The sequence below is a fragment of the Felis catus genome, chromosome X, assembly GCF_018350175.1.
Source record: "Felis catus isolate Fca126 chromosome X, F.catus_Fca126_mat1.0, whole genome shotgun sequence".
In the NCBI taxonomy this organism is placed as follows: domain Eukaryota; kingdom Metazoa; phylum Chordata; class Mammalia; order Carnivora; family Felidae; genus Felis; species Felis catus.
Genome location: NC_058386.1, coordinates 11,913,040 through 11,939,424, shown reverse-complemented (window position 1 = coordinate 11,939,424; position 26,385 = coordinate 11,913,040). Strand labels below are relative to the sequence as shown.

General features: G+C 45.9%; 1 protein-coding gene across 4 annotated transcripts; it reads left to right on the top strand.

Moving 5' to 3' along the window:
* Positions 1–1,476: 1,476 nt before the first annotated feature.
* Positions 1,477–26,385, top strand: ASB11 (ankyrin repeat and SOCS box containing 11). 4 transcript variants are annotated; one of them, XM_011291613.3, is made up of 8 exons: positions 1,477–1,807; positions 10,423–10,502; positions 13,799–13,906; positions 16,931–17,081; positions 21,362–21,496; positions 22,623–22,814; positions 25,804–25,948; positions 26,259–26,385. In XM_011291613.3, the coding sequence occupies exons 1-7, from the start codon at positions 1,627–1,629 to the stop codon at positions 25,926–25,928; spliced, it is 972 nt and encodes a 323-aa protein (XP_011289915.1). In that variant the 5' UTR covers positions 1,477–1,626; the 3' UTR covers positions 25,929–25,948; positions 26,259–26,385. The 4 variants fall into 4 exon arrangements, with proteins under 4 accessions (XP_011289915.1, XP_011289914.1, XP_044906897.1 ...); XM_011291612.3 differs by having other exon boundaries at positions 1,479–1,807; positions 25,804–26,385; XM_004000295.4 differs by lacking the exon at positions 1,477–1,807 and adding an exon at positions 2,089–2,801 and having other exon boundaries at positions 25,804–26,385.

Genomic DNA, 26,385 nt, shown 5'->3' with positions numbered 1-26,385 from the left:
TGAGAAACCGTGGTACCACAGAGGATTTCCTCTCCTGTGAGGGATGTCGCGAATTAACCCCTTACTTCAGTAGCCTTTCATGCCCATCTCAAATGTGATGCTCAAACGTAGTTAAAGATGGTCTCTCAAATGTAGCATAGACATCCATTTGAACCTGGAGAAAAGTCGAGCTCCTCCTGGCCTAATTTGCTGGTATATAACACAGAAAGCACAGCCATGTTTTCAATGAAAAGGCCAACACAAGACTGAATGGTGTCATGTGTTAAATACACGACACTGGGCCGACATGCGTAAATGACTCAGAATGAGAGTGCACTTCTTAGAGCGCGATTGAACGAGACACGACACGAAGAGAGGTCATGTGCCTGTGTTCGTGCGTGTGTTTTCATACGTTGGCACTCTGTAGGTGCCAGGCCTACACTAAGTTCGGTAAATAAACCCCGTATGTTGGTCTCCGTTCTTGAGGGTGGGAACTGCCCAGGATCTTTGTGTAAGACGCTGAAATGGACGCAGTGTGTGTTGTGCGTCAAGGCTGTATGCTCGCACGTCAGCCTTTTAGCGGAGTGTAGGGAAACGTTTGTCGCCTAGGTAGTCATTCTCATGTGCCCAGCGCTACGAGAAACTCCCCGTATCTTTTGCATAAAGCATTTATTAAATAAGACTTACTGAGTCTGCTCTTAAATTTTTTTTGGCCTGCCTTTTTCAATAGTTTGTAGAGATTTTGAAAATCTAAGATAGCCAGGAATGAAAGAGGAGACGTAGATTTTCCCCATCCCTTTTTGGTAGGGGAGGGAAATTAAAAATAAGTCTCTTTCCTTCATATTGGCCCATCGATGTGTGTGGAAGAGTTAGGGGTTACAAGAGAATATTGTCCGTTGGCGGAGGGTATCGATTCGTAGAATCTTTGGGTAATTCACCCAGAACCTAGGGTATCTTCTTTCTCCATTTCCCTGTAACTCTCCCATGATCAAGGAGAGCCCGCGTATTCCAGTACGAGGTACCACCTTTACTGACACTTGAAACGGGAAATGAATGATGAGCTTTGCCGGCAGACCTTGTCACAGATGTGCCTATTCTGGCAAGTGGTCTAATGCTTTCAATCCGACACATCCACTTGGACAGGCATCCGAGATGAGCCTTTTATTAAGTACCGCCTTAGAGTAAATGGCCTTTTTTTAACCGGTCATATTTTAGATCGGGCCATTATCTCCCATAAACCTGAGAATGAAGAGAAAATGAAATGCTCTGGGGCCGGTACTCTCCACTTCAAATAACTCGCTTCGTCACCATGGGATCTGACAAGTTTGTTTTATCTTTCCGATACCGCCTTCCAACATACTGCAGCACAACTTGGGATTGGGGGATCAAAAAGATGTGGACAGGAATCCCGTTGGTTAAATAGCACTGAGGAATGTAGGTCTAAAAGGAAGTTTCTTTAGTTCATTTCACATGGCTATGGGAGTCAGCACATGCAGCCTCCGAATCACAGTTAGCTTAGAAGGTACACACGAGTTCTCAGTAACAGAGCACCAAGAGCTAGAAAGTTGAAAATAGATGTCATATGATACCAATTATAACTCAGGGTAATTTTGCAGCACCAAGAACCTGTGGAGAGTGCAAGCCAAAATGGAAGATGGTCCTGTTTCCTCTGGCTTTAAAAACATTTTTGTTACAATGTTTGCTACTTTTTTTTTCTTCAAACTTTTAATCAAAGTGTTTTTGGCTCTCCTAACTCATTTCTATATCGTCAAAGGAAATAGAAAAGAAGCGGCTAGGATAGCAGAAGAGATCTATGGTGGAATTTCAGGTAAAATCACACGCGTGTGTTCTCAACACTTAAAAAAAAAAAACCCTCCTAGATGATTCATATGAATGATATTTCTGGAGGGTGGATTTTATTTGTGGTTTGGCTTTGTGTGGGTACTTTTAGAAACTACAGCACCGGTTTGTGAAGGAGTTTCAGCTTCATTTTTGCAAGTTCGTAGTACTATTATTAGTGGTTATTATTTAAGAAGGAACTAGGGAAGTGGCTTTTTAAGAGTATTTGGAGAAATCTCGTTTCCACTAACCTGAAAAATTACTGATAGGGGATTTTCTTTAATATTTTTCAACAAAGTTTAACAACGCATTCTAACAAGACCGGGTCCCCTCCGGAAATAGAATGACCAATATATCTGATTTCAAGCAGCAGCTGTGGCATGCTATATATATTTTTGTGTTGTCGTTTGCAGTGCGAATTGATTAGCCACTTGTCACTGGCAGGAAAAATCCTTCACGACGCGGCTTTTACTCGTGTGAAATGCCAACATTTGGGTGAAAGGTTTTAAACTGTCCTGCTTTGTAGGATTTCATCTCCGTTTCTCTCCAGAAATGATTCACCTTAATTGTCGTGAGATGCCACAAAAGTAAATGAATCAGATATACTTGTTGCTGCTGGGCTTGTCACTTGAGAGAGGAGAATTTATTCGTAAACAGAGTTCAGATTTTCCCTCTGTTATTTTTAGCGTTCATAGGGGTTTCCAGGATGACATCATTCTTTATCTAGCGTCCATTTCAATTTGCACCCAGGATTCTCTTTCAAAATAGACTTAGGCTGTGTGATTCCAATATGCCAGACAACTTTGAAGACGCTAGATAACAGCAGTATCCAAAGAAATAAGACCTCCAAAGATAAAGCATCAGAATGCTTCAATTAACTGGGGGAAATGAGGAGAGTCGTGAAGTTTCAGGAAGTGTCAGAAGGCCCGGAATGTGGAAAGAGGTTTCTTTTGGGGATTACATTTGTCACACATTTCAGGGAGGTACGTTGCTTAGACTGGTTAAAAAAAAAAAAAAAAAAAGCTTTAGTTTCAAGTTAAGTGTGATCTGAAAATTGTATTTTCTAATTTGATATGTAAATATGAACAGGGCTTTGTGAGAGTTTCAGTAACACAATTTTGGTATTCTCAGAGATACATCATCCTCATGGTTTAAATGAGGTCAAATCCAACAAAGTCGTTATTGCAAGAGCGTGTTGAGGATGTTTTCTCCTGTTGCTCACGTGCATTGTTTCTGTCTTTGTCGTCCTTAATTCAGTACGCTCTTAAAAAGGTTTTATAATAGTCAAAACCCATGTAAGCATGGTTTGGATTTGGGTCTGGAACTGTAATACAAATCTCTTAAATAGAGCTCACTCATTCCTTAGCTCAAATGCCTTTATTTGTTCAAGCTCGTAGGATAATACTCATTTAATTTGCAAGTAATGTCATGTTATAAAGTCAAAAACGTATCTTTTGAATATCATTAACAAGGCAGGGACTGGGAGAGAATAGTACATGTTAATTTTTCAGTTTAATTTCCTTCCTATGTATACATATCTACGTGTGTGGATGGCTGTGTGTGTATACAGATACACATCCCCCCCCCCATACGTGTGTATGCTGGGATATCCAGATATGGTAAATAAGGCTTTCTATGATAATGCAGGCCGTACGTAACATGCCAGAAACTGGTTTTTTTTTCTTTTGACACTGTTAGCAGTCAGATGCTATATTTTTCAAGCTAGATGTATTAAAAAGAAAGAACAAAATCTTGTGCAACCAGAAATTATCTTTGCTGCTCACTGGTCAGACAGATGTCTGTTGGGAAAATATGTGACATTTAATCAGTAAGTTAGCTAATTGACTTAGAAAAGTCTCAGCCCAAGGTTAAATTTCTTGAACAGAGCTGTCAGAAACAAGGGGAGAGCAGTAAAAAAAACTCACCCAGGGCAGGGTTTATTTAGCCTGTCATAGGTCCTGGCACGCTTTCTTTTGGAAGCTAAACCTAGCATCATATCCCTCACTAAATATCATTTTGGGGGCTATAAAATCTTCTGGATTTTTTTTTTTCTGGATTTCACATTCTGGAATACATTGGTCAATATGTCTTTGTGGCTTAAACTATTACATTTGTAGATAACTTTCCAGACCTGAGTTAAACCAGGTTGGCTGTTTTATTTTTCAGGCTTCTTTGTGTGATTTGTCAATAATGTGTGTGTGTATATATATATGTGTGTGTGTGTATGTATATATACATATACACATGTGTGTGTGTATATATGTGTATACATATATATATCTACATACATACACACACACACACACACACACACACACACACTCGTATTTAAGTTGAAAACATTGTCATTAGCCCTTGGCACGACGTCTAGAGCACCGGATGGATCACTGGACCCCACCTTCAGCCCTCAGATCTCTCTGCAGGTACTTATTCCTGACAGATGCGGTATATGATTTTTCCGCCTTTGCCAATCTGGCCAGAATTGAAGCTGTATTTAGTACAGGGCTTGGTCATCAAACTTGATAAAAATAGAGTATAGATACAGGTTGATAATCTGTTTTCACAACCCTCGGGCCAGACGTGGTTCAGGATTCAGGAGTTTGGAGGCTACTAGGAAGATTACACAGTGTTTATAGTGTATATTACACGGCACTCCCAGCCGGGCCTCGAGCCGCCTCCCCAAATCAAACATCTTGACATTTCTATTTCTGTATTATATTGGATATTTTGAAATACAAATTAAAAAGAAAAAATCTCTTAACCTGAGTCCTTACCATGCTTCGCTGCCAAAGGAGTTTGCATCAAACTTGGGAAAAAGCTTGGTTTTCAAAATTTGGGTGATTTTACATTTGCAGATACGAGATTGTGGAACTGTTGTATTCTTTTTTTTTTTTTTTTAATGTTTATGTTAAGCCAAATCTAGAAGATCCGTGTCGGTCTAAATGTTAAGGCTTAAAATGAGTTGTCCTTGTTCTAAATTCAGAAGCCTCACTTTGATTTGATGGCCCCGCCTCTGTCTGACTCATCCCCCTGACTCCTTTTTCCTACCCTTCCCCTACCAGCAGGTTTTTCCTGCTTTTGGTCCCTTCTTGCCAAACCGTCTACCTAGCCTTCTACTCTTGTTCGGTCTTGCCGGTTGTCCTCTCAAGCCTTGGCCCAGCCGTCTCCTTCATGGCGACACATCACAGGTGCCGGCCGGCTTTCCCAAATTTGGACAACCAGCCCTCAGCAGGGGGTGTGCCCACACCAACTGTTACCTTTAGCTCAGCCCTCCTGCTCCTGATGGGCTCAGAGGAACCTTCTAACACCCTGCAAATAGGTGTTCGTTGACCATGGTGCATCTCCTGACTGGAATCGAGTGTTCTAGAAAGTGTGCACTTTAACTCGATCGTAGTCTAATATTTTAGGTATCTCAGGAAATTTATTATAATGTGACTTTTTCCAATTACCTTTGTTTTACTTAAATCATTAATTCTGCTAGGCTCCTGTGTATATTTTGGTTCAAAATTGAGGTTCCTCTTGAATGTGTTTTCTCTGATAAGTGCTACAGGAGAAGATATTGCTTCGTATGATTTTGGAACTTGAATAAAGAGACTAAAGATTGTTCCACGTGCACTAGAGATTATAACTGGTTAGGGGGTTCTTTAAAAGTAATAAACCAGTAAGCTCAAATACTTGTCAGAATCAGGAAGGGGGAAGTTGCAAAAAAAATTTAATAATAATAATAGTAATAATACAGGTTTTTATCTTGAATACTTGGCAGTCAGACAACCGTATCCCCTCGGAACCGATTTTGTTACTGAAATGTGTGGTTTTAGGAGCTGTCTTATTCTGAGAAAAAGTCCACCGGGGGGGGGGGGATGAAAACGCACTTGAACATTTTCCATACACTTCATCAGGAACAAGTAAACATATTTGTCCAGTAAACTATCTTCCTAATGTGCTTGCAGCCCCGTGACACAGGCAGCCTGCCCAAGAACTAAAAATAGACTGCCTTAGGAGAGAAGGGTTGAGTCCCACTTAGGCGCTCACTTATTTGGAGAGCTTCGTTGATATTTCCTGAAAGGAATGGAAAAACCCCCTAGCTGCCAAGTAACTTCAATCCTTAATTTCTCACAATTAGCTCCAATTTGCGAAACAGGAACGGTAAGAGCGAGACGCTGCGTGTTGGGAATAAGAGGAAAGCAGGAGAGCCCACCATGGCTGAGTTGCTGGAAAGGGTTTGGTGTGAAAGCTCTAGGCCCTTTGACGCAAGTGCCGGAAAACAATGGGACCGGGAAGGTGGCTTCCTGGAGAGCGGGTTTGTTTCCAGTGGGGAAACAGGATTTCTACATCGAAGGGGATACGAATGGATTCATTTCATGCTATGTATGGAGAGATGGCGGATAGAGCGAAGGATCCCCGGCCAAGAAACCTACCCTGAGGCTAGGTGGGATCTCAACACCAGAGCAGGGTGCGTTCTGGGTCACAAAACCTTGGAATTCGGTACTATTTCTGCCAATACTGGAAGTGAGGTCTCGTTACGTGGGGCAAATGGGTTGCTGTGCGTTTTGGGGCGTTCCGGTTCACGACGCGAGGCTCTTCCCTTCCCTCCTCTCTCGAAGGCCAAGGGCAGGGGCTCCAGGAGAAATACGAGTTTGGATAAGGGGCCTCTGAAAGCAGGGGAGCTTGGTACCTCCCTGTCAAGTTGGAAGTCAGCCGGGGCAACTTCCGGACCTGTCCGCTGGGCCTGTCCAGCGGGAAGAGGGCAGTGGCGTGGTGAGAAGGAAGCCCAGCCCTGCTCTCTCTTCCTGCTTTCTGGGTGGACAAGAATATGGCCCCGTAGGCTTGCCATGACATGGGGTGGGAGCTCGGGGTGTCCGAGGGCGCTGCGTTGACAGGGGACAGGAGGAGAGGGGGCCGAGTGCCAGTGAACAGGAAGGGGGCCTGGAAGTGAGCCCCGGTAGGAAGGGCAAGCCCGCAGACCAGGAGTGACACCTGCAGTTGAGGCAGCAAGCGAGCGAGACCGGCCTCGTCTTCCACTTCCCTGGGGAGACGTCCCCCCTCTCTCTTCTCCCCACCCCCAAACCACAAGGGGAGCTGGCACCCAGAAGAAGGAGGTGGGAACACCTATGGGGACACGCTGCTCTTCTGTCCGCAGCTGCTGGCGTGGCAGAGAGGGCCATCCCCTGCCCCCGGAGGAGGTAGAGGAGAGGAGATTATCTTTCCAAAGTGGACTGACCAGTACACTGGTCGTTTTCAAATCTCTCGATGGAAGAACTTTGTAAATACAGACAAGGGCACAAATTCTAAGCGAACATCTGGATGAATTTTCACAAAGTGAGCGTGATCGGGTCCCAGCTTCCCGGAGCAACTGCATATTATCAGCATGCATATAGATAACACTGCATATTATCAGCATGGCCCCCACTGGTTCCTCTTCCCGTCAGCCCCCACCCCTCCTTGGGGTCCTTTTGACTCCAGGTGAGTTTGGCCCCCTTTTGTATGTTACGGAAAGGGATCACACAGCACGTGCCCTCCTGTGTCTGGCTTCCTTCACTCGACATTAGGTTTTGAGATCTATCCAGGTTGTATGTGCGGAGTGGGTCTTATGGGACTGGTGAGGAACAGAAATTACTAGAAAGAGGACGAAGATGGAGTTAGGGTTCCTGCTTCTCAGAAGGAAAGGGGACCCCCACAGCCCACTCGGAAGTAAGTTTTAAAAATAATAAAGCCACTTTGTGTTAGTATTCTAATTTCACGATAGCTAGTTACTGTAAATCTTGTTCTGAGTTTTGAGTCAAATACTTACTGTACTTTCGGGTGACTCGGGTTCCCTGGCTGTTGTTGGAACAAGGGCATAACAGAGCCACGGCTGTAGGTTTGCTCCTTACATGGGTCAAGGTTCTAGTGACGTCCGTGGATGAAGACTGACCTCCTAACCCCAGAGCCCAGGTCCACTTCCAAGAGCGGTTAGGCAAGACTAGCATGTCTGATACACAGTTCATATTGAATGAGGTGAAGATGTATTAGAAGAAAACCAAGGCTGACTAATCGAGGATTATATGCATTCATTATGTCATGATTCCCAGCTTATGCAAATTATAAATGTCCAAAGAGATTTTCAAATTCATCAGCTTTTAACTGACTCAGGAACAAGTGGAGACACAAACAGTATTTTTTTCATGTTAAAATTTGTATCCATTTTTCTTATCAAAGCATTGCACATTCATATCAGGAGTACGAAAGCACCAGTGATTATATGTATGTGTGTGTGTATACTTAATTATATATAAATTGGTTCCAACTTACATATGTGTGTGTATACACACACACACACACACACACACACACACACACACTTTTAAATCTTGGAACTCACTTTGAAGTGACAGAAAAGGCCCAAGAGTGGTACCAAGAATTCCCACTTCTCTTTGCCCAGAGACCCCATTCATATTTACCCAACTTTCCTAATAACGTCCTTGAGAGCAAAAGGATGCATATTGCCTTTAGACGTTGTGTCTCATCAGCCTTCTTCACTGTGGAACGGTTCCTCTGTCCCTCCTCGAACAAGTTACAGGCCAGTTATTTGAGAGAACGGCCCCCAGTTTGAGTTGGCTCACAGTGTCCTCAAGATTAGATTTGGGTTATGCATCTTGAGCAGGAAGATCACAGATGCTACGGTGTATTTCTCCCATCGCATTCCTTCCGATAGTACATGATGTCGCCCGTTGCATTCCACGGCATGGCACACCGGGCCGATTTGTTCCGTCACTTCTGACGTTAACTCTGATCCGCTGGGTAAGGTGGTGTCTACAGTTTGGTGCTACTGTAAAATCGTCTGTATTTCTTTCATAACTAGTAGTTATTTTGCGAGGAGATCACTGGAGCCAGATTCTACCATTTCTTCCACATTTCCGAGTTGGTGTCATACTATGAGGACGAGCTTCCTCCTTGCTATTTGTATATTAATTTCTATCAGCCAGTACTTATAGATTCCTGTTTGCTTTGCTAGGGTATAATCTCCTACCATCACTTTGTATTTGGATGCTGAAGGCATCCCATATTTGACCAGTGGAAGCCCCTTCGAGCCAGCTCCTGTGTCTTTTTGACATGTCCCATCATTCACTGTCTTTCTGGCACAAGGTGTTCGAGGCCACCTTAATCTTACGTTTTTCCTGGCCCAGCCCTGGGATCAGCCATTCCTCCAAGACCTTGTTACAATGGTGCAAATATAAATACACACGTTGAAAATCACATTTTCATACCAACTGCTCCAACTTCAGTCCAACCCCGTAGAGTCCATTCTAGGCTTCCCCCTTTTCATAACGCAGAGGTGACGAGACGGTAAGAAGTGAGTTTCAGCCTAAGAAGAGGGCCTACTGAAATGTCGATAGCCCTGGTTCCCATCTGCTGGAAAAGTCACTCCGTCCTTGCGGCCTCGAGCTATTTCGCATTCACGTAGTCCTAGCGTGGACGGGGTTGTTTCCACCCGGGTTGCAGGAAGAGGAACACCTGGATTCTTGGCACCATCAGGATCACCTAGAACAGGTTGATGAGATGGGCCTTTTGTGTGAAACCCGAACTGTACGACATGCTTCTCAGTGTATGAAGAGCACGATCGTATCTGAAATTTTACAAACTGGGACGGGCCTTCCGAAACAAGTGATTGCTCTTTGGCGTGTTTTAAGAGGGTTACTTCGCAAATGCCCACTGAAGCTGGTCAGTCTTGTTTACCGACCAGCAATTACAGGAAAGGAAATATTTGTGAGGCTGTTCTGAAGCTGCCCCTTAGGGCACTGCCCCAGCGTGTGTACTTTTTACTCACAGATTGCTTGGGTACCTGACATTATGGATGTGCCTTATTGGCCTACTTAGAGACCTAAGCCCTTGCTAAGTACTAAATTACTGTACTCCCATTTCACAGATCACGAAATTGACGTTGACATAATTTTAGGAACTTGCCCTTCTTGGCAGAACGTGGTCGAGGTGGGACTTGAACCCAGGCCCTTGTGGCCCCGCTGGCTCTGGGCTTAGCCATCACGCTTAACTGCCCACCGAAAAGTTTGGAAGATTGTGTCATCTGAAAAGCCATATTCTGCGTCATGGGAATAGATATGCCTCATCACCTAAATGAAAGAGAGACGATTAATTACCCAGGGAATTGAGAGCAAACCCATGTCCCCTGATTCTCAGGCCTCCTTCGTGGGGTACAAGCTGTTGCGTTTCCAGGGTAGAGGTGAGGGTAAGAGGCAGGGCAAAGATGAAAGCAGAGAGGCCTGTCCACCAGCTTTGCCCCTCACTTTGCCTTGTCTGCAGCTATCAGACTCAAGCTCCGAGAATATGTATTCAAACTCAGCCTATTGCTTCTTAAAACCACGCCCCACCCCCCCCGCCGAAAGAATGAGAGAGATGTTACGTGCTCCCTCTCCACGCACACCACTAAATGGATGGACCATACACTCAGTGGCTTGTCACCCTGAAAGTGGCTGCTGAAAGAGCCTGGTGCGTGGTCCAAGCTTCCCTCCTCTTCCCCAAACCTCCTCTCACGGTGGGTGGGCAGCACGACTGAGCTGCCCGGAAGAAGACTCCAGACCTTGACTCTGAGCTTGATTTGTGTTGCAGATTGCTGGGCTGATCGATCCCCACTTCATGAAGCTGCGGCCCAGGGGCGCTTACTGGCCCTTAAAACTTTAATTGCACAAGTAAGTGAACCAGAGACTTGAACCTTTGTGCCTGTGCGATCATCAGCGTCATGCTTTACGAGCTTTGACTGAAGCGGAGTCTTGCTTGCCCCATCTGGCTCCCCGCACAGCCAGGCTCGGTGTATGTATTCTCTGCAGCTCAACCGTTTGTTCCTCCTGCCTCTCCTTTCTTGGGAATCTGGCTCATCTCTTCCGCCCAGCGCCCTCCTTCCCCCTCCGGGCCTGCCTTTACCCCATAGGCAGTTTCCCTGTGAGGGTGACGGTACGTGCCTTCAAATCTTTGTTGCACTAACTCACCCTGTGCTCTCCCAGTGTTCCTTGGTAACAACGGCCCCCCGAAGTTGCATTAGTCAGCTATTACCGCATAACAAATGACCTCAAAACACAGTGGCTGAAAACAACGAGTGCGGATTGTCACGGTTTCTATGGGCCGAGGGGCAGCCTGGCAGGTGGTTCTGGCTCTGAGTCTCTTGCAGGCAGCGCGGAGTGTCAGCTGGGGTCGCGGTCACCTCACAGCTCGAGCGGGGAGGATCCGCTTCCAAGCTCACGCATCTGCTTGATGGCCAGCTTCAACCCCTTGTCACAAAGGCCTCTCCACAGGGCCGAGTCACGAAATGGCAGCTGGCTTCCCCCGGAGAGAGCGGGAGACAGTGCCTTAGAAGCAAGTCTTAGTATAACCTAATCTCCAAAATGGCGTCCCATCACTTCTGCCATATTCTACTCATTAGATGTGAGTCGATAGATCCAGCCCACACGCCAGGGGAGGGGATTAGAGAGTGAGCCAGTACAAGGAATCGGGGATCGCTGGGGCCACCTTAGAGTCCGCCTCCCCTGATACAGTATTTCAAGAGCAAATTTACAATGGGTTGACGTGGGTAGATGTTACTCTTTGGGAAGATTGATTAAAGTCTTACTTATTAAGACTATTTTATTTATGACTGTACCCCTAGCACCTTGAACAATGAGTAACGGCTTAGTAAATATTTGTAAAACGAATGAACAAAAGGGTACATGCTCCATTGACATTGTTTTAGAATCTGCGTGTGTAGAGGAGGTGATTTATTGTATCTTTTTTCTACATCCTAGCTACCACCGAACCTGGCTCCCTTACCATTTTCACATGCGCACACACGTGCACACGGGTGTGCTTTTTTTGTTTGTTTCTTTGCTTTCTTTTTTATGAGTTGTGTTACTTCTTGAGGAAGTAGAGGCAAAAGGAAAACAGTACTGCCAGTAGTAATCAAATGGCTTTTGTGCTTGATTTTTATCACTTGCTTATTTATTTCTAAGCACTTTAAAATTTGATTATTTTTTACATGTACTATATTCACATCGTTCAAAGATTAAAGTGATACTAAAAGGTACACAGTGAAAAGTCTGGCATCCACCTCCTCCCTCTTAGTCTCCCACTTCAACACTTTTAGTAGTATTTTTTAATAAACGTTTAATTTTGGAATAATTTTAAAGAAGAGTCGTGGGGTGCCCAGTGGCTCAGTCGGTTAAGCTTCCGACGTCGGCCCAGGTCATGATCTCACGGTTCGTGGGTTCGAGCCCCGCATCGGGCTCTGTGCTGCCAGCTCGGAGCCTTGAGCCTGCTTCGGATTCTTTGTCTCCCGCTCTCTCTCTGCCCCATCCCCTGCTTGTGCTCTCTCTCAAAAATAAATAAACATTTTTTTAAAAATAAAGAAGAGTTGCAAAGAGAGTACAGACAGCTCCCAGATGCCTATACTTCACCCAACTTCCCCTAGTGCTAATATTACATAACCATGGTACTTTAGTAAAACATAAGTAACATTAACACCATTAACTAAACTGCAGATTGTTGAGATCACACCAGTTTTTGCACAGAGTCCTTTTTCTCTTCCAGGCCCCAATCCAGGATCCCACATTGTATTTAGTACTTATTATTTTTTTATGTTTGTTTATTTTTGAGAGAGAGAGAGAGAGAGAGAATGCAAGCGGTGCAGGGACAGAGAGAGGAGAGAATCCCAAGCATGCTCTGTGCTGTCAGCGCAGAGCCCGAAGCAGGGCTCAAGCTCACAAACTGTGAGATCCTGACCTGGGCTGAAATCAAGAGTCAGGCCGCTCAACCGACTGAGCCACCCAGGTGTCCCCCACCCCCGACTTTATTTTTAAGTATACTTCATAAGCATGTTGATTTCTGTAAACCAGTGTGCTTAAATGTGTCAGGAGTGCTCTTCAGAGAGAAGTTGAGCTTTTTCTCAGTGCACGCACACTTCTTTACCCTTACACACTAGTAAAAAAATGTATTATTTTATTTTATTTTTTACTTTATTTCACATACAGTGTGGTGGGGTAAAGCAAGAAACCAGGGATGAGAAACTCCTATCGTGCTGGCTGGCATCGACGGCTGGGGGAGCCTTAAGTCTTAGTAATAGTTTGAACTTTCTGCCTCTCCGTTTTCTCGTGCACAATGGAGGTGATTCACTCTAGACGGTCTTTCAGGCCCGTCCAACATCACATGGGTACGAATCCAGGAACTGACTTTGCACCAGATGGAAGTTTTGTTTTTTGTTTTTCCTAGTACACTGCTGCCACCTTGTGGGCTAGCCTGTTTTTCTTTTCTTAAAGGGAAATAATACACAGGGAAATTTTCCTAATTGTATTAAATACCCAAATTGAAATATACAGCACAGCTCTAGAGTAATGACATCATATTCAGGGCATGAGAATGGATGGGACCAACGAGGTACAGAGAGGCCCTAAGAGGAAGGGACAGGGCAATAGTGGCAAGTCCCAGCTGCTGGCCACAGCAGGGATGCCGCCAGCCCCAGGGACGTGGGGCGGGAGGCCGTGGGAACTTAGGTTGGCGTTTGGGGTTCAGGGTCATGCACTAGGTTTCGGAAGTTTTCAGTGGGTCGGTTAGGAGGCAGGAAATCAGAAGGAGAACTCAGTTCAGAAAAGCTGAGAGGGACCTCCTGCTTTCACAGAAAGTGGTAATCATGGGTAGGGGGGATGGTCAGGGCCAAGTTGTGAAAATCAGGGCACGAAGTCAGAGTCGGCCAGCAGCGGGGCTGATCGCGCCCATCTGTCACATGGACTCCAAGACAAGGCATAAGAGGAGGGGGGCGTGCTGGGACTGGGTGAGGAGAAGCCGCTGGCCCCGGACCCTGGTACTGCAGAGGCCTCTCCATGCCCTGGAGTTGCGGTCAAGAGCAGTGCTGCTACTACGGCATACGAATGCCGGAGCGCTGTCTGCTGGACTCCGGACTCTTAAGTCCGGGAGTCGCCGGCATTGCTAAATGCAGCCTCGACCCCTTCTCTCCAAATTCTAGGGTGTCAACGTGAACCTCGTGACAATTAACCGGGTCTCTTCGCTCCACGAGGCGTGCCTCGGAGGTCACGTGGCCTGCGCTAAAGCCTTATTGGAAAAGGGCGCGCACGTGAGTACCGCCCCTCCCCCGCCTCCCCCTCCCGCAGCCCTGTCTGCCCAGGTGCACCTGCTAGGGTCTAAACAGACGCTACCCTCCAGACTGTGCACCCACTGGCGGTGTAGACAGGTCTGGCCCTGTCCGCGTGCACATTCCTGAGACACGGTCGGTCACTCCCCTCTTCAGCCTCTGTGCCCGTGGGCGAGCATTCTAATGAGGTAATTCACAGGAATCCTTGAAAATTGCCCTGCTGAGTTTCGAAAGATCAACTCAAACTAGAGTTCTCGGAAACCGATCTCGGGAAATGGACTGTGAAACATGAGAAAGAGTACAATTTAAAAGAGCGACAACAAAAACGCTCTTAATTCAACACCGTAAACCAACGACTATTTTTATTGAGCAAAATCATCAAATTAAATAAGCTTTTAATAAGTAATACGTTGAAAAAACCCGACAGAATTAACTTTATCTTATTTTAAAATTCTATCCTTATGTATCTTTTTCTCTTTTTATGTTTATTTTAGTTTTAAATTATCGTTTTTAACTCTGGTATAGTTAACATACAGTGTTTTATTAGTTTCAGGTGTACAATATAGTGACTCAACAATGCCATACACCCCCCAGTATCCTTATTTCAAGCATGAGTGGCTGAGGTGCTGTGTGTAATAGATATCACAACAGAACTGTGAAATTACAACTTTTGAAAATCTCAGTGACATTCATTTAGTTGCCAGATACCATTTTGTTGCTAATTTCCACTTTTTAACTCAGTCCTCGTGTTGTTGCACGAGCTGCAATGTTTTTAGGTGCTTAACTGAAGCTGTTCTTTGCATTTTATATGGAAGTTGGGTCTCTCTCTATGCCGAACTGAATATAAAAGCCTTTCTTGGGCAAAGTGATTTTCCCGATGCCACAGTGGTCGTGGGTTTTTATGCGGTGGTGCTTCCTGAAGTTACTGCGTAGTCAACTCACACGTAGTGACGGGGTGAGGCTGGGTGAGGGCCGTTTCCTTCCGTTGGCGGGAGATAGCAAACCACATCGGGTTGTGGAGGAGTGTGTGCTGGTACAACTCTGGGAGTTTTTGTGGGAGACAAAAAAAAAAAAAGAGTCAGACGCAGTCCCTTGTGTTTGGCCATCTTTTGAGGAAACAGTCGATGAAGGTTGTGTTAACATTTAAATCAGAAGGAGACAAGGAATAAAAGAGAGCTGGTCAACCAGTAGGAAATTCCTCAAACTGGGCAGGCCCGTGGGGGCCTCAAACTCCGTGCATCTGAAACTTGTGCTTCTGATGTCCTTCCCCGGGGGACGGGCTCCCCTTGCAGCCCGGTCTCAGAGGCCAGGTGAAACACATTCCTGCGTTCCCCCGTTCCAGACCTGGGATCATCCTACTTCTCCCATCTCCCTGACTAATTAATCACCACATCCTGCTAATTTTGCTTCCTCAGTATTTCACAAGTCTGTACTCTCTTTTGTCTTGCTCCTGTGGTGCTCGAAAGCATTTATTATTTTTTAAAACGTTTTTAACGTTTATTTGAGAGAGAGACAGAGGGAACAAGAGGGGGAGGGGCAGAGAGAGGGAGACACAGAATCCGAAGCAGGCTCCAGGCTCTGAGCTGTCAGCACAGAGCCCGGTGCGGGGCTCGAACTCCCAGATGGAGAGATCTTGACCTGGGCTGAAGTCAGACGCTTGACTGACTGAGCCACCCAGGCGCCCCCAGCATTTATTATTGTATCAAAATGATCTCTTTCTGTGTTTGTCTTCCCTGATAGAATTCACCCTGTTCAGGAGACGCAAGTTGCCTTACTCGCCTTTGTTTCTGAAACACTGGCACCTAATAGGTGCTCAATAAATGTTTGCTGCCCTGACCTGAGAAACTGAGGAAATCAAATTAGAAGACTTCGGGACTGAGGATGAGGATGATTCTCAGTAACAACAAATCGAACCAGTTCCACCAAATATTTTTTCAGTACAAATGTAAATAGGTTAGAAAATCCCTAGGCTGTATGAATTTGCACACTACCTCCCCTGTCCTTGTCTGTCGCCGCCACCTTAGCCTCTCCTCCTTCACTTTCCAATATAATGGGGGCTACCCTGGGACTGTGGAGAGGGAGCTTTTTAGTTTGTTTCTGAGACCAGAAAATTTGGGATCCTGATTCTCACACGCCCGCATCCTCAGTTGTTGAGGCAAGAGCCTCGCCACCGGAAGGCCTTGGTCCCCTGATGTCCTGGCCAATCTCTTGCTAATACCCAAAGATGCCCTCCAGCTGTGTTGCTTCTCAGGTGCCTCCCGCATCCCTAGAAGGCACCCAGGGTGGTTGGAGACGCCATGTTGATGGCTCTTTTCTTTGTGCCTTTGGCTTGATCGTGATCTCTTTAGGAGTCACTGCTGGCACACGCAATCGGTACGGGCTAGAGCAGACCGGTAAGAGAACTTGTGGCAAGACGGACAGAACTGCGGGGAAATTGCGGAGGAGATTTTTTTGCAAGCGCAGATTTGGGGACCTGGCTTCTCCAGTACTTTCGGTGCCCACCCCATTGGTTCATGATTGGGATGGGGAATCAGCTCCGTAGGAACGGCCAATGAAAATAACTGTCGTTGCAAACGTTTACTAAACACTCATTTTACAGGCAAGGAAACTGAGGCACAGAAAGCTAATAACCCGACCGAGGCTTCTGAACAAATAGAAGAGAGAACGCTGGGATTTGAACCCAAGCTAATGGTACCAGCGGCCATGCTCTCCTAACCACCAAACGGCCCCCCCCCTCCTCCATGGTTGGGAGGCTCGTAAGAAGCTCTGGAATACCCATGCATACATTTGAAAAGCTCTGTCCCATTTTGTCCCACTTGGGATATTATTTGTAGGTGAGAGTTGACCGATTGCTGGCATCTAAAAAACATGGTACCGTAGTGATGTAGAGTTCCCTCGCTCATCCACCAGCATGGGAAATTTCTCCAGGCAGATGCATAGGAATAAACACTTGGCAACGGTGAGAGAAAAATCGCAAATCCTCTGGGCCTCTTCGCTCATCGTTAGGTCAACGGAGTGACGGTCCACGGAGCCACGCCCCTCTTCAACGCGTGCCGGAGCGGCAGTGCTGCGTGCGTCCACGTGCTGCTGGAGTTTGGAGCCAAGGCCCAGCTGGAGGCGCACTTGGCTTCACCCATCCACGAGGCAGTGAAGAGAGGTGAGTCGGCCGTCACAATGCACACCAACTGGTGGGCTCGCTCCGATCTGCGCGAATCAGGGGTGTAGTGTTCGCCACGCCCTTTCTGTCTGCCATGTCGCATTTCCTAGGGAGTCGGTCTCTCGGCAGGCCCCTCTGGAAACTCTTTGCTGGTGTTTTGGTGGCTCCGACTGCAGGGGTGACTTCCATGAGTCGTACGTGGCGTATGTCTTGTCTTTACTAAGAAAGAGCGGCTCATTTCCCAAAGCCCATAAAACATCAGGCACTAAAGTAAATTATGAAAGTGTCTGAAAGCCAAGGCTGATGGTATCCCTAATGGACGATTCAACATAACTGCCCACAACCAGCAGTATACTCTAGACGAGCTGCTGACTTCAAGGTCATTACGTATTGAAAAAAGGTTGCAACTTTAAAAAGCATCGCATTAGAAACCTTCAGGTTGATTCGAGCTTCCCGTGTTCTCAGTTACTTTTGAAATGAGGGTAAAGAGTAAAACCGAGGTCTTTAAAAACTTGATGCATTGGCTAGACAGAACAAGAAGACACCTTTGAAAGGTCAAGGCCATTTGTCAAAGGTCACACTGACAGAGCAGCATTTCTGTCACCCACTGGTGGAGTTATTCTCTTATACTGAGATCAGAAATACAGTGGGGAAGTTAGAATGCTGTAGAACAGTGATCTTTGCGGGTCTAATTCGGGATGAAAGTCTTCATTTCAAAAGGCAATAGTGAAAGATTTGCCCCAGGTTATTAAATATGTCACTTGGTTTTTGTTTTTTTTTGTTTTTTTTGTTTTTTTGCAGCGGACTACTTTTTTTCTCTGCTTTTATTTTTGTTCCATTTCTTTAACAATTGAAGTCTAGCGTACAGTGTTCTATTAGTTTCAGGCGTACAATATAATGAGTTAACAATTCTGTGCATTACTCAGTGTTACGCCTGATTGCCTTCACCTCTTTCACCCCCCCCCCCCAATCATCAGTGTGTTCTCTGTATTTGAGTCTGGTTTTCTTTTTGTCTTTTTGCCCCCTTTGTTTATGGATTACTTGAAATGCAACAAAAGACCTAAATCTCAATGTATCCATGGTTTTGATGTCTTATACGTATTTCATAAACATCTATTGATTAATAACCGAGGTTGGTCATTTCCCCAACTTCAAGTAGATCCTTTAAGTTGAAGGAAAATGGTCTCCTTTGGAAATGATTGATCTAAAAATTTAAAAAATCGTTTTACTATTGATTGGAAGTGAAAATTAATCTGATATTTGCATTTCCATCCAAACATTTAAAAATGGATACATATTGGGAATGGTTTGAATTATTTAATTCGTGGATGGTTTTATGTTGGGGTGTTTGGTATCTATGGACCTACAGAATACATACGTACTTATAAATACATGAATTCATGTGTCTCTACATACTTTTTTTTCTGTATCTAAAAGCATGTTAGGAACCAACATCCACAGAATGAAGAGAAAATAGCAAATTCATTATTTTAGATACTGTTACATTAGTGTCCATCATTTATATATTAATTTTTTAAAACTTCTGTGAGTACTTAAATTTAACTCAGACCAGGCTCAGTTTCTTCCGCAAAGAAAAAGAAAAACAAAAGTAAAAGGACAGGAATTATTTTTTATTTTAAGTTTATTTATTTTGAGAGAGCAAGTGAGTGGGGGAGGGGCAGAGAGAGAGAGAGAGAGAGAGAGAGAGAGAGAGAATCCCAGGCAGGCTTCACGCTGTCAGCATGGAGCCCGATGTGGGGTTTGAACCCATGAACTGTGAGATCATTACCTGAGCTGAAACCAAGGCGCCCTTGGACAGGAATTATTTTAAAATGTTTATTAGAGAATTTTTACATCCATATTCATCAGGGATATTGGCCTGTAGTTCTCTTTTTTTGCTGGGTCTCTGGTTTAGGAATCAAAGTAATGCTGGCTTCATAGAATGAGTCTGGAAGTTTTCCTTCCCTTTCTATTTTTTGAAACAGCTTGAGAAGGATAGGTATTCTCTCTGCTTTAAATGTCTGGTAGAATTCCCCAGGGAAGCCATCTGGTCCTGGACTCTTATTTGTTGGGAGATTTTTGATAACTGATTCAATTTCTTCGCTGGTTATGGGTCTGTTCAAGCTTTCTATTTCTTCCCGTTTGAGTTTTGGAAGCGTGTGGGTGCTTAGGAATTTGTTCATTTCTTCCAGGTTGTCCAGTTTGTTGGCATATAATTTTTCATAGTATTCCCTGATAATTGCTTGTATTTCTGAGGGATTGGTTGTAATAATTCCATTTCATTCATGATTTTATCTATTTGGGTCATCTCCCTTTTCTTTTTAAGGACCCTGGCTAGAGGTTTATCAATTTTGTTTATTTTTTCAAAAAACCAACTCTTGGTTTCGTTGATCTGCTCTACAGTTTTTTAGATTCTATATTGTTTATTTCTGTTTTAATCTTTATTATTTCTCTTCTGCTGGGTTTGGGGTGCCTTTGCTGTTCTGCTTCTATTTCCTTTAGGCGTGCTGTTAGATTTTGTATTTGGGATGTTTCTTGTTTCTTGAGATAGGCCTGGATTGCAATGTATTTTCCTCTCAGGACTGCCTTCGCTGCATCCCAAAGTGTTTGGATTGTGTATTTCCATTTTCATTTGTTTCCATATATATATTTTTTTAATTTTTTTAACGTTTATTTATTTTTGAGACAGAGAGAGACAGAGCATGAGCAGGGGAGGGGCAGAGAGAGAGGGAGACACAGAATTGGAAGCAGGCTCCAGGCTCTGAGCCATCAGCCCAGAGCCCGATGCGGGGCTCGAACTCACGGACCGTGAGATTGTGACCTGAGCTGAAGTCGGACGCTTAACCAACTGAGCCACCCAGGCGCCCCATGTTTCCATATATTTTTAAATTTCTTCTCTACTTGCCTGGTTTGACCCATTCATTCTTTAGTAGGGTGTTCTTTAACCTCCACGTTTTTGGAGGTTTGCAGACTTTTTCCTGTGGTTGATTTCAGGTTTCATAATGCTGTGGTCAGAAAGCGTGCATGGTATGATCTCAATTCTTTTATACTTATGAAGGGCTGTTTTGTGACCCAGTATGTGATCTATCTTGGAGAATGTTCCATGTGCACTCGAGAAGAAAGTATATTCTGTCGCTTTGGGATGCAGAGTTCTAAATATATCTGTCAAGTCCATCTGGTCCACTCGAGTCTATTCGTTGGGCAGCCTCTCCGAGGAGAATGCTTGTTTATGTAGTTGTTGTTAAGCCCTGAATTTGAAAGTGCAGTTACACGTATATTCTATAGTTGGAGCTTTACATATTCTCATAGGTGTCTTCCAGGTTAACCAGAATAAGGAGGTGCAGCCGTACACGGGCCTTGGATTTGAGCACTGGCTTTTGTGGGCCGTTTACCCCTGTGCGTCTCGCAGCCTCTGTTTGTAAACTGGCGGCTTCGCCGTGAAGAGTGATTCCAGCTGTGCTCCTTGGAGCCCGTAGTTTAGAGGGAGGCACTGTAAGGGCTGCAAAGAGGAGTTGAACTGGGGACGTATGGGCATTCTTTTCTCTTTAATGGTCTTTATTTTGGACTTTCCTAAGATTTCCAAAAAGATATTTTTTCCTGCCTAAAAAAAAATATCTAGTTTCTTTCTTTTTCTTTTTACACTTATTTATTTTTGAGAGAGAGAGGGAGCACCAGGGAGGGGCAGAGAGAGAGAGGGAGTGAGAGAGAGGATGTCAAATAGACTCTGAGCTGACAGCACAGAGCCCGATGTGGGGCTCAATCTCACGAATCGTGAGATCATGACCTGAGCTGAAATCAAGAGACGCTTAACCCACTGAGCCACCCAGGTACCCACCCAGCTAGGTTCATTCATTCTTTTTCTTTCTTTCTTTCTTTCTTTCTTTCTTTCTTTCTTTCTTTCTTTCTTTCTTTCTTTCTTTCTTTCTTTCTTTCTTTCTTTCTTTCTTTCTTTCTTTCTTTCCTTCTTTCTTTTTTTAATGTTTATTTTTGAGAGAGAGAGCAAGCGAGCGCGTGCAAGTAGGGGAGGGGCAGAGAGAGGAGACACAGAATCCAAAGAAAGCTCCAGGTTCTGAGCTGTCAGCACAGAGCCCGACGCGGGGCTCGAACCCACAAACCGTGAGGTCATGACCTGAGCCGAAGTCGGACGCTCAACGGACTGAGCCACCTAGGTGCCCCTGGGCGAGGTTTTTTCTAAAGTCCATTCCAGGTAAGCACTTCTGTAGTTCTGTAAATAGTCAATATTTCCCTTACTTGAGTAAGGTTGTCTTTTGTGCCACCAGGTCATAGAGAGTGCATGGAGATTCTTCTGGCAAATAACGTTAACATTGACCAAGAAGTGCCCCAGCTTGGAACTCCCCTGTATGTGGCCTGCACCTACCAGAGGGTAGACTGTGTGAAGAAACTTCTAGAATTAGGTAACTTCCAGAAATCTTTTTATGAGAAGAACCTGTTAACCTTGTTGGTTTTCCATGGCTTTAAAGACTAAGTTCTTGTCAGGCTGGACAAAGTTCTGACAGTATTTGCCGTTTGAATGTTTAGAACAGAACTTTTCCAGAGAAATGAGTGTCCACTTCCTTTGGTATTGGCTCCATTTACCTGGTATGGTTCGTTTTGGTGGTTTCAAGAGAGAGCAAGAGTCTCTTTCCCATGAGTCCTAGTGGGAAAAAAGAATTTTATTGCGTTGGCTCTTTTTGAGTCACCTGCCCATCTCTGAACCAATCATGGCGGCCAAAGGAAATACAGTACGCCGACTGGCTTAGATTTCAGTCTACCTTGTAGTTGTCGGGCTTCCCTGGAAACACGTGAGTCGGGAATCCCAGGGGATGGTTCCTCAGAGGGAGACCTAGGTGTGGTTATCAGGAGGATGCCGGATAGCAAAAATAACAGACATTTGCCATAGACTCCCTTAGATCAATCCTGCTAAGGTACTTAGTAACTCCCTTCATTCTAAAAGGTAGATACAGACACCGGGGAGGGGGGGGGGGGGGAGGAAGTAAAATGTCTTGAAACTAGTACTTGATTAAAGATTCCCCAAACTTCACCGCTGACATTAGAGGCTGTACTAAGAACTTTTAAATAAGAACTTTTATCTCCAAGATTTTTTTTTTTTTTTTTTTTTTTTTTGTCTTTTTCATCCCCTATCATTTACTACTCCCTGTCGTAGTTCAGAAATCTTTTTCTTGGAGCCTGGAATAACATAAGTCCCAAATAATCTTAACTTTATCCTTTGCCAAAAAACAAAATAATTCTGCGTAAGAGGCGCTGCAGGTATTTCATTTTGTCCGTCGCACGGTTCGTATGGAAAAGCGAGGAACGTATTTTAAGTGCCTAAAAATGTCTCTCTTCACTCTTCTCACCCAGATCCTTTGAAGCAGTTTCAGTAGCCACTGCTGAGGCTCTAGGCTTGGGTCAGACATTTTCGAAGATTGGCCCAGCATGTCATGAGATTCAAGATGCTTTCCTCCACAGCTGCTGTATTTTAGGCCCGTCGTATTCCCACGTCAACGTTCAGCGTTGACTCGTGTCATTTGCTTTCTCAAGGAGCCAGCGTGGACCGCGGCCAGAGTCTGGACACCCCGCTCCACGCCGCTGCGAGGCAGTCCAGCGTGGAAGTCGTCCACCTGCTAGCGGACTATGGGGCTCCCCTGAAGTGCAGAAATGCCGAGGGGAAAAGTGCGTTGGATCTGGCGGCTCCGAAAAGCGGCGTGGAGCAGGCCCTCCTGCTCCGGGAAGGTAACGAAGGGCTGGGTGTCCAGTTCTCTCCCGGAAGCGCATCCGCTGTCTCCCCTCCCTGTCTTATCTCCAGACTTCCTTACCTCTTTTCTCTTTTTCCTTGGGAGTGGCATGTGGGCGGCAGCAGGCGTCGCTGGCGTCACCGAGATGGGATTCGGTAGGCGAATGTGTTCACTTGTAACGGAAGGGCATTTATGCAACCGGGAGGTTGCTGTGTATTTTCCGTGATGAGAAAATACTCCGAGAACTCTTTTCACCACGAAAAGGTGAACTGCCACATCTGGCTTGGAATAAGTGCCCAGCGGAGTGGACCAAGACCCTGCTTTGTCGTATTTGGAGAAATATTCGTCAGCGGAAGCTAGCAATACTTGAGTTAGAGGCTGTAGGCTGGATACGGAGTGTGTATTGCAGACACTGGACTAGGTGGCCGAGTCGACTGCCTGCCCTCGAGATCAGGGAGCAGGCGGATCTGTGCCCCCCATTGCCTCACTCCCCTTTCCACCGTGGGCCAGTGGAGCTACAGATGCCCGAGGAGACCAGGCGGCTCTCTAAGAGGCTCTGCATTCCAAATTCAGAAGTCAGTCATGCTAAGTCTATACAGAAAGAGAACATCATCCAAGCCTGTACTGATCATTTGTATGCTTGGGAGACCATTAAAGGTAATGGTAATAAGGGGCACCTGGGTGGCTCGGTCAGTTAAGCATCTGACTGTTGGTTCCGGCTCAGGTCATGATCTCACGGTTTGTGGGATCGAGCCCCGCGTCGGGCTCTATGCTGACAGTGCAGAGCCTGCTTGGGATTCTCTCTTTCCCTCCCTCTCTGCCCCTCCCCTGCTCGTTCTCTCTCTCTGTCTCTCACTCTCTCTCAGAATAAATAAACTTAAAAACAGTGATAGTCATTATTCAGTTTTACACGTGTTAGGCGCTGAGCTAAAAAATTTGAAACCTGGATTAATCTCCCTGAATTCTGAAAACTTTAAAGCCGCGAGCACTTGGCAGTAGCTGGTGCTGTCCCGGCTGAAGATAGGACAAGAGAGCATAAAGATACTGGCTTGCAGAGGGTCATATGACTGCTAAGGAGAAGTAGGACCCCAGCCAAGCAGTCTGACTCCAGAACATGCGCTCAGTGTTAATGATGGCCCCGCGCTGAACCTTCTGAAACACTTTCTGGTCGAGAAGGGTTTTATTTTACTCACCAGTTCCACTTCATGAAACCACCCTCGTGTCTTCTATACCTTCCAAGTAGAATGCTCGGTTCAGTCATTTCAGGAATGCTTTCTAGGTCAGTGCTTCTTTTTTAAAAAAATTTTTTAAGTGTTTCCTTTTGAGAGAGAGAGAGCGCGAGAGCACAAGCAGGGGAGGGGCAGAGAGAGAGGGAGACACAGAATCCAAAGCAGGCTCCAGGCTCCGAGCCGTCAGCACAGAGCCCAATGCGGGGCTCGAACCCACGGACTGCATGACCATGACCTGAGCCAAAGTCGGACGCTTAACCGACTGAGCCACCCAGACGTCCCTCGGTCAGTGCTTCTTAAGTTCTACCATGAGTACGAATCACCTGGTGATCTGATTAGAATGCAGATTTGGGTTTAGGAGGTCTGGGATGGGGCCTAGACTCTATACACCCACTGGGTTCCCAGGTAGTGCTGTTGAACCGAGGCCACACTTTGAGTAGCACTGGTCTAGATTATTCCCAATAGTCGATGTCATTAATGGTTGCTCTTTTATTTGAATCTCCGCTTGAAGAACTCTGATCTTCCTTACCGGCTCCCAGTTTGGAAATGCCAGGTCCTTTCCAACTGTTAGCCGAGAACATGGTTTATGGCAATTGCCACATTTCCTCTTTTCTTCCCTCAAAGATGTTTCCAGGTCCAGGATTCAGATTCGTTCTAAGCAGGTGCTTCTGTCTTCTGTCGTCACAAGTACAGCCGCTTGGTCTGGAAGGATGGACACCAGCTGTGTCACGGTTCACTCTGGCATCTGACCTTCTCTAGGCACGCTGGACGATTTGTCTGCGTTACTGTTTTCCAGAGGAGCTTCGGTTGGGTGACAGGTGGAGATGCTTTCCACTCGCGCTTCCCAAGATTTCAAGGAAGGGCACTTATGTGCTCTGTCACGTAGATCCTCCTTAGAAACCTCAATTCAGGTGTTATCTGGCTATTTGCATATGCAGTGCCCCATTTCTCATGGGTGGCAAGATCCTGTTACAGTAGGATTGTCTTGAGAAGGGCAACTTTATGCAGTCCGGTAATCACACAGGTCTACTTGAAGGGATCTTTCCTGATACAGTGAGGCTAGGGAGCACTGGGGCCTTACAAACGCCTCTGTATAACTAGCGTTCCAGCCAAAGCCTCATTCGTCCTATTCAGCCGTATCTGGGGCTCTCGTACCTTCCCTTCAGCCACGCAAAGCCATGGGCGTGATGGCTCCGTGAGCCCCTGTGAGACTGCGGTTTGGGATATAATGGGGGTTAAGTGAGTTGGGTCCTTTCTCTAGATCCTTCATGAAGCTGGGAGCCTTGTGTGAATGGAGGGCCCTTCCGAAAATGACTTGGGACCCAGCCAGCACCGCCTCACGGGCAGCCAGAGCCAGGAGGTCCGGGAGGCCTCTGTGACCTTACAGGCCTTTATGCCCTCCTGGCAGCTGTCCCTCGCTTGGTTCTCCTTGGCCAGTATTATCCCGTTTCTTGGCGCGTGCGATACGTGAATGAGGCGCGTTCCCTTGAGGCCTCACGCTTCATTCCTGACTTGCCTCGGCTCAGCCTCATTCCCCACTATCGCTAACACGCTCACCTTTGGAGGGCTCACCCAAACATGTCGCCGCCCAGAGGGGCACACCGGGATCCCTGTGTGTATTTAGCGTCTGCTACCTCGCTCTACGATCCGTGCGCGGAGCCAGCTTGTGGAGCATTGCGTCCTCTTCCGGTCCTCTGGTCTCCCCTTCTCCCCCAGCCCCACCACCATGAACTTCACACATTGTAACTTCTTCCCCAGGCCCGCCTGCTCTCTCCCAGCTCTGTCGCCTGTGTGTCCGGAAGTGCCTGGGCCGAGCGTGTCGTCAGACCATCCGTGAGCTGCATCTGCCGGAGCTGCTGGAAAGATTCCTGCTATACCGGTAGTCCCAGCTGGCCTTGGGAAGGTACTTGGAAATGAGCAGGCTACTGCCTGCTGTACCCAGGGTGCTTAGTGTAGACACCCAGTGGCTAGGCTCTGAGTACCTTCCAATGAGCAGAGTCAGCTAGTGTTGGTCCCCGAAGAACCAGGACCCCCGAGGAGTAGAAACTCCTGGTTAATGCTCTCGTTCCCCAAGGGGCAACCGGAAGCCTTTTGGTTTTTAGCTTTTGTTGTTAAGACACTTTAGAAATCTGTGCAGCGGAGTGAAAATAATCTGTGTTTGAAGATTCGTGGTCTTCAATTATCTAAGGGTCAATATTATGCATATCTTGCAGATACATGTGAATCTTGGGTGCATAAGAGTCTGACGAGTGTATCTCATGATGTGTTCCTGATGTAGTCCCTCCCTCCTTTGCCCTTTCTTTCTCTGCTTCCACGAATAAACTTCTGCCGTAATTTTGA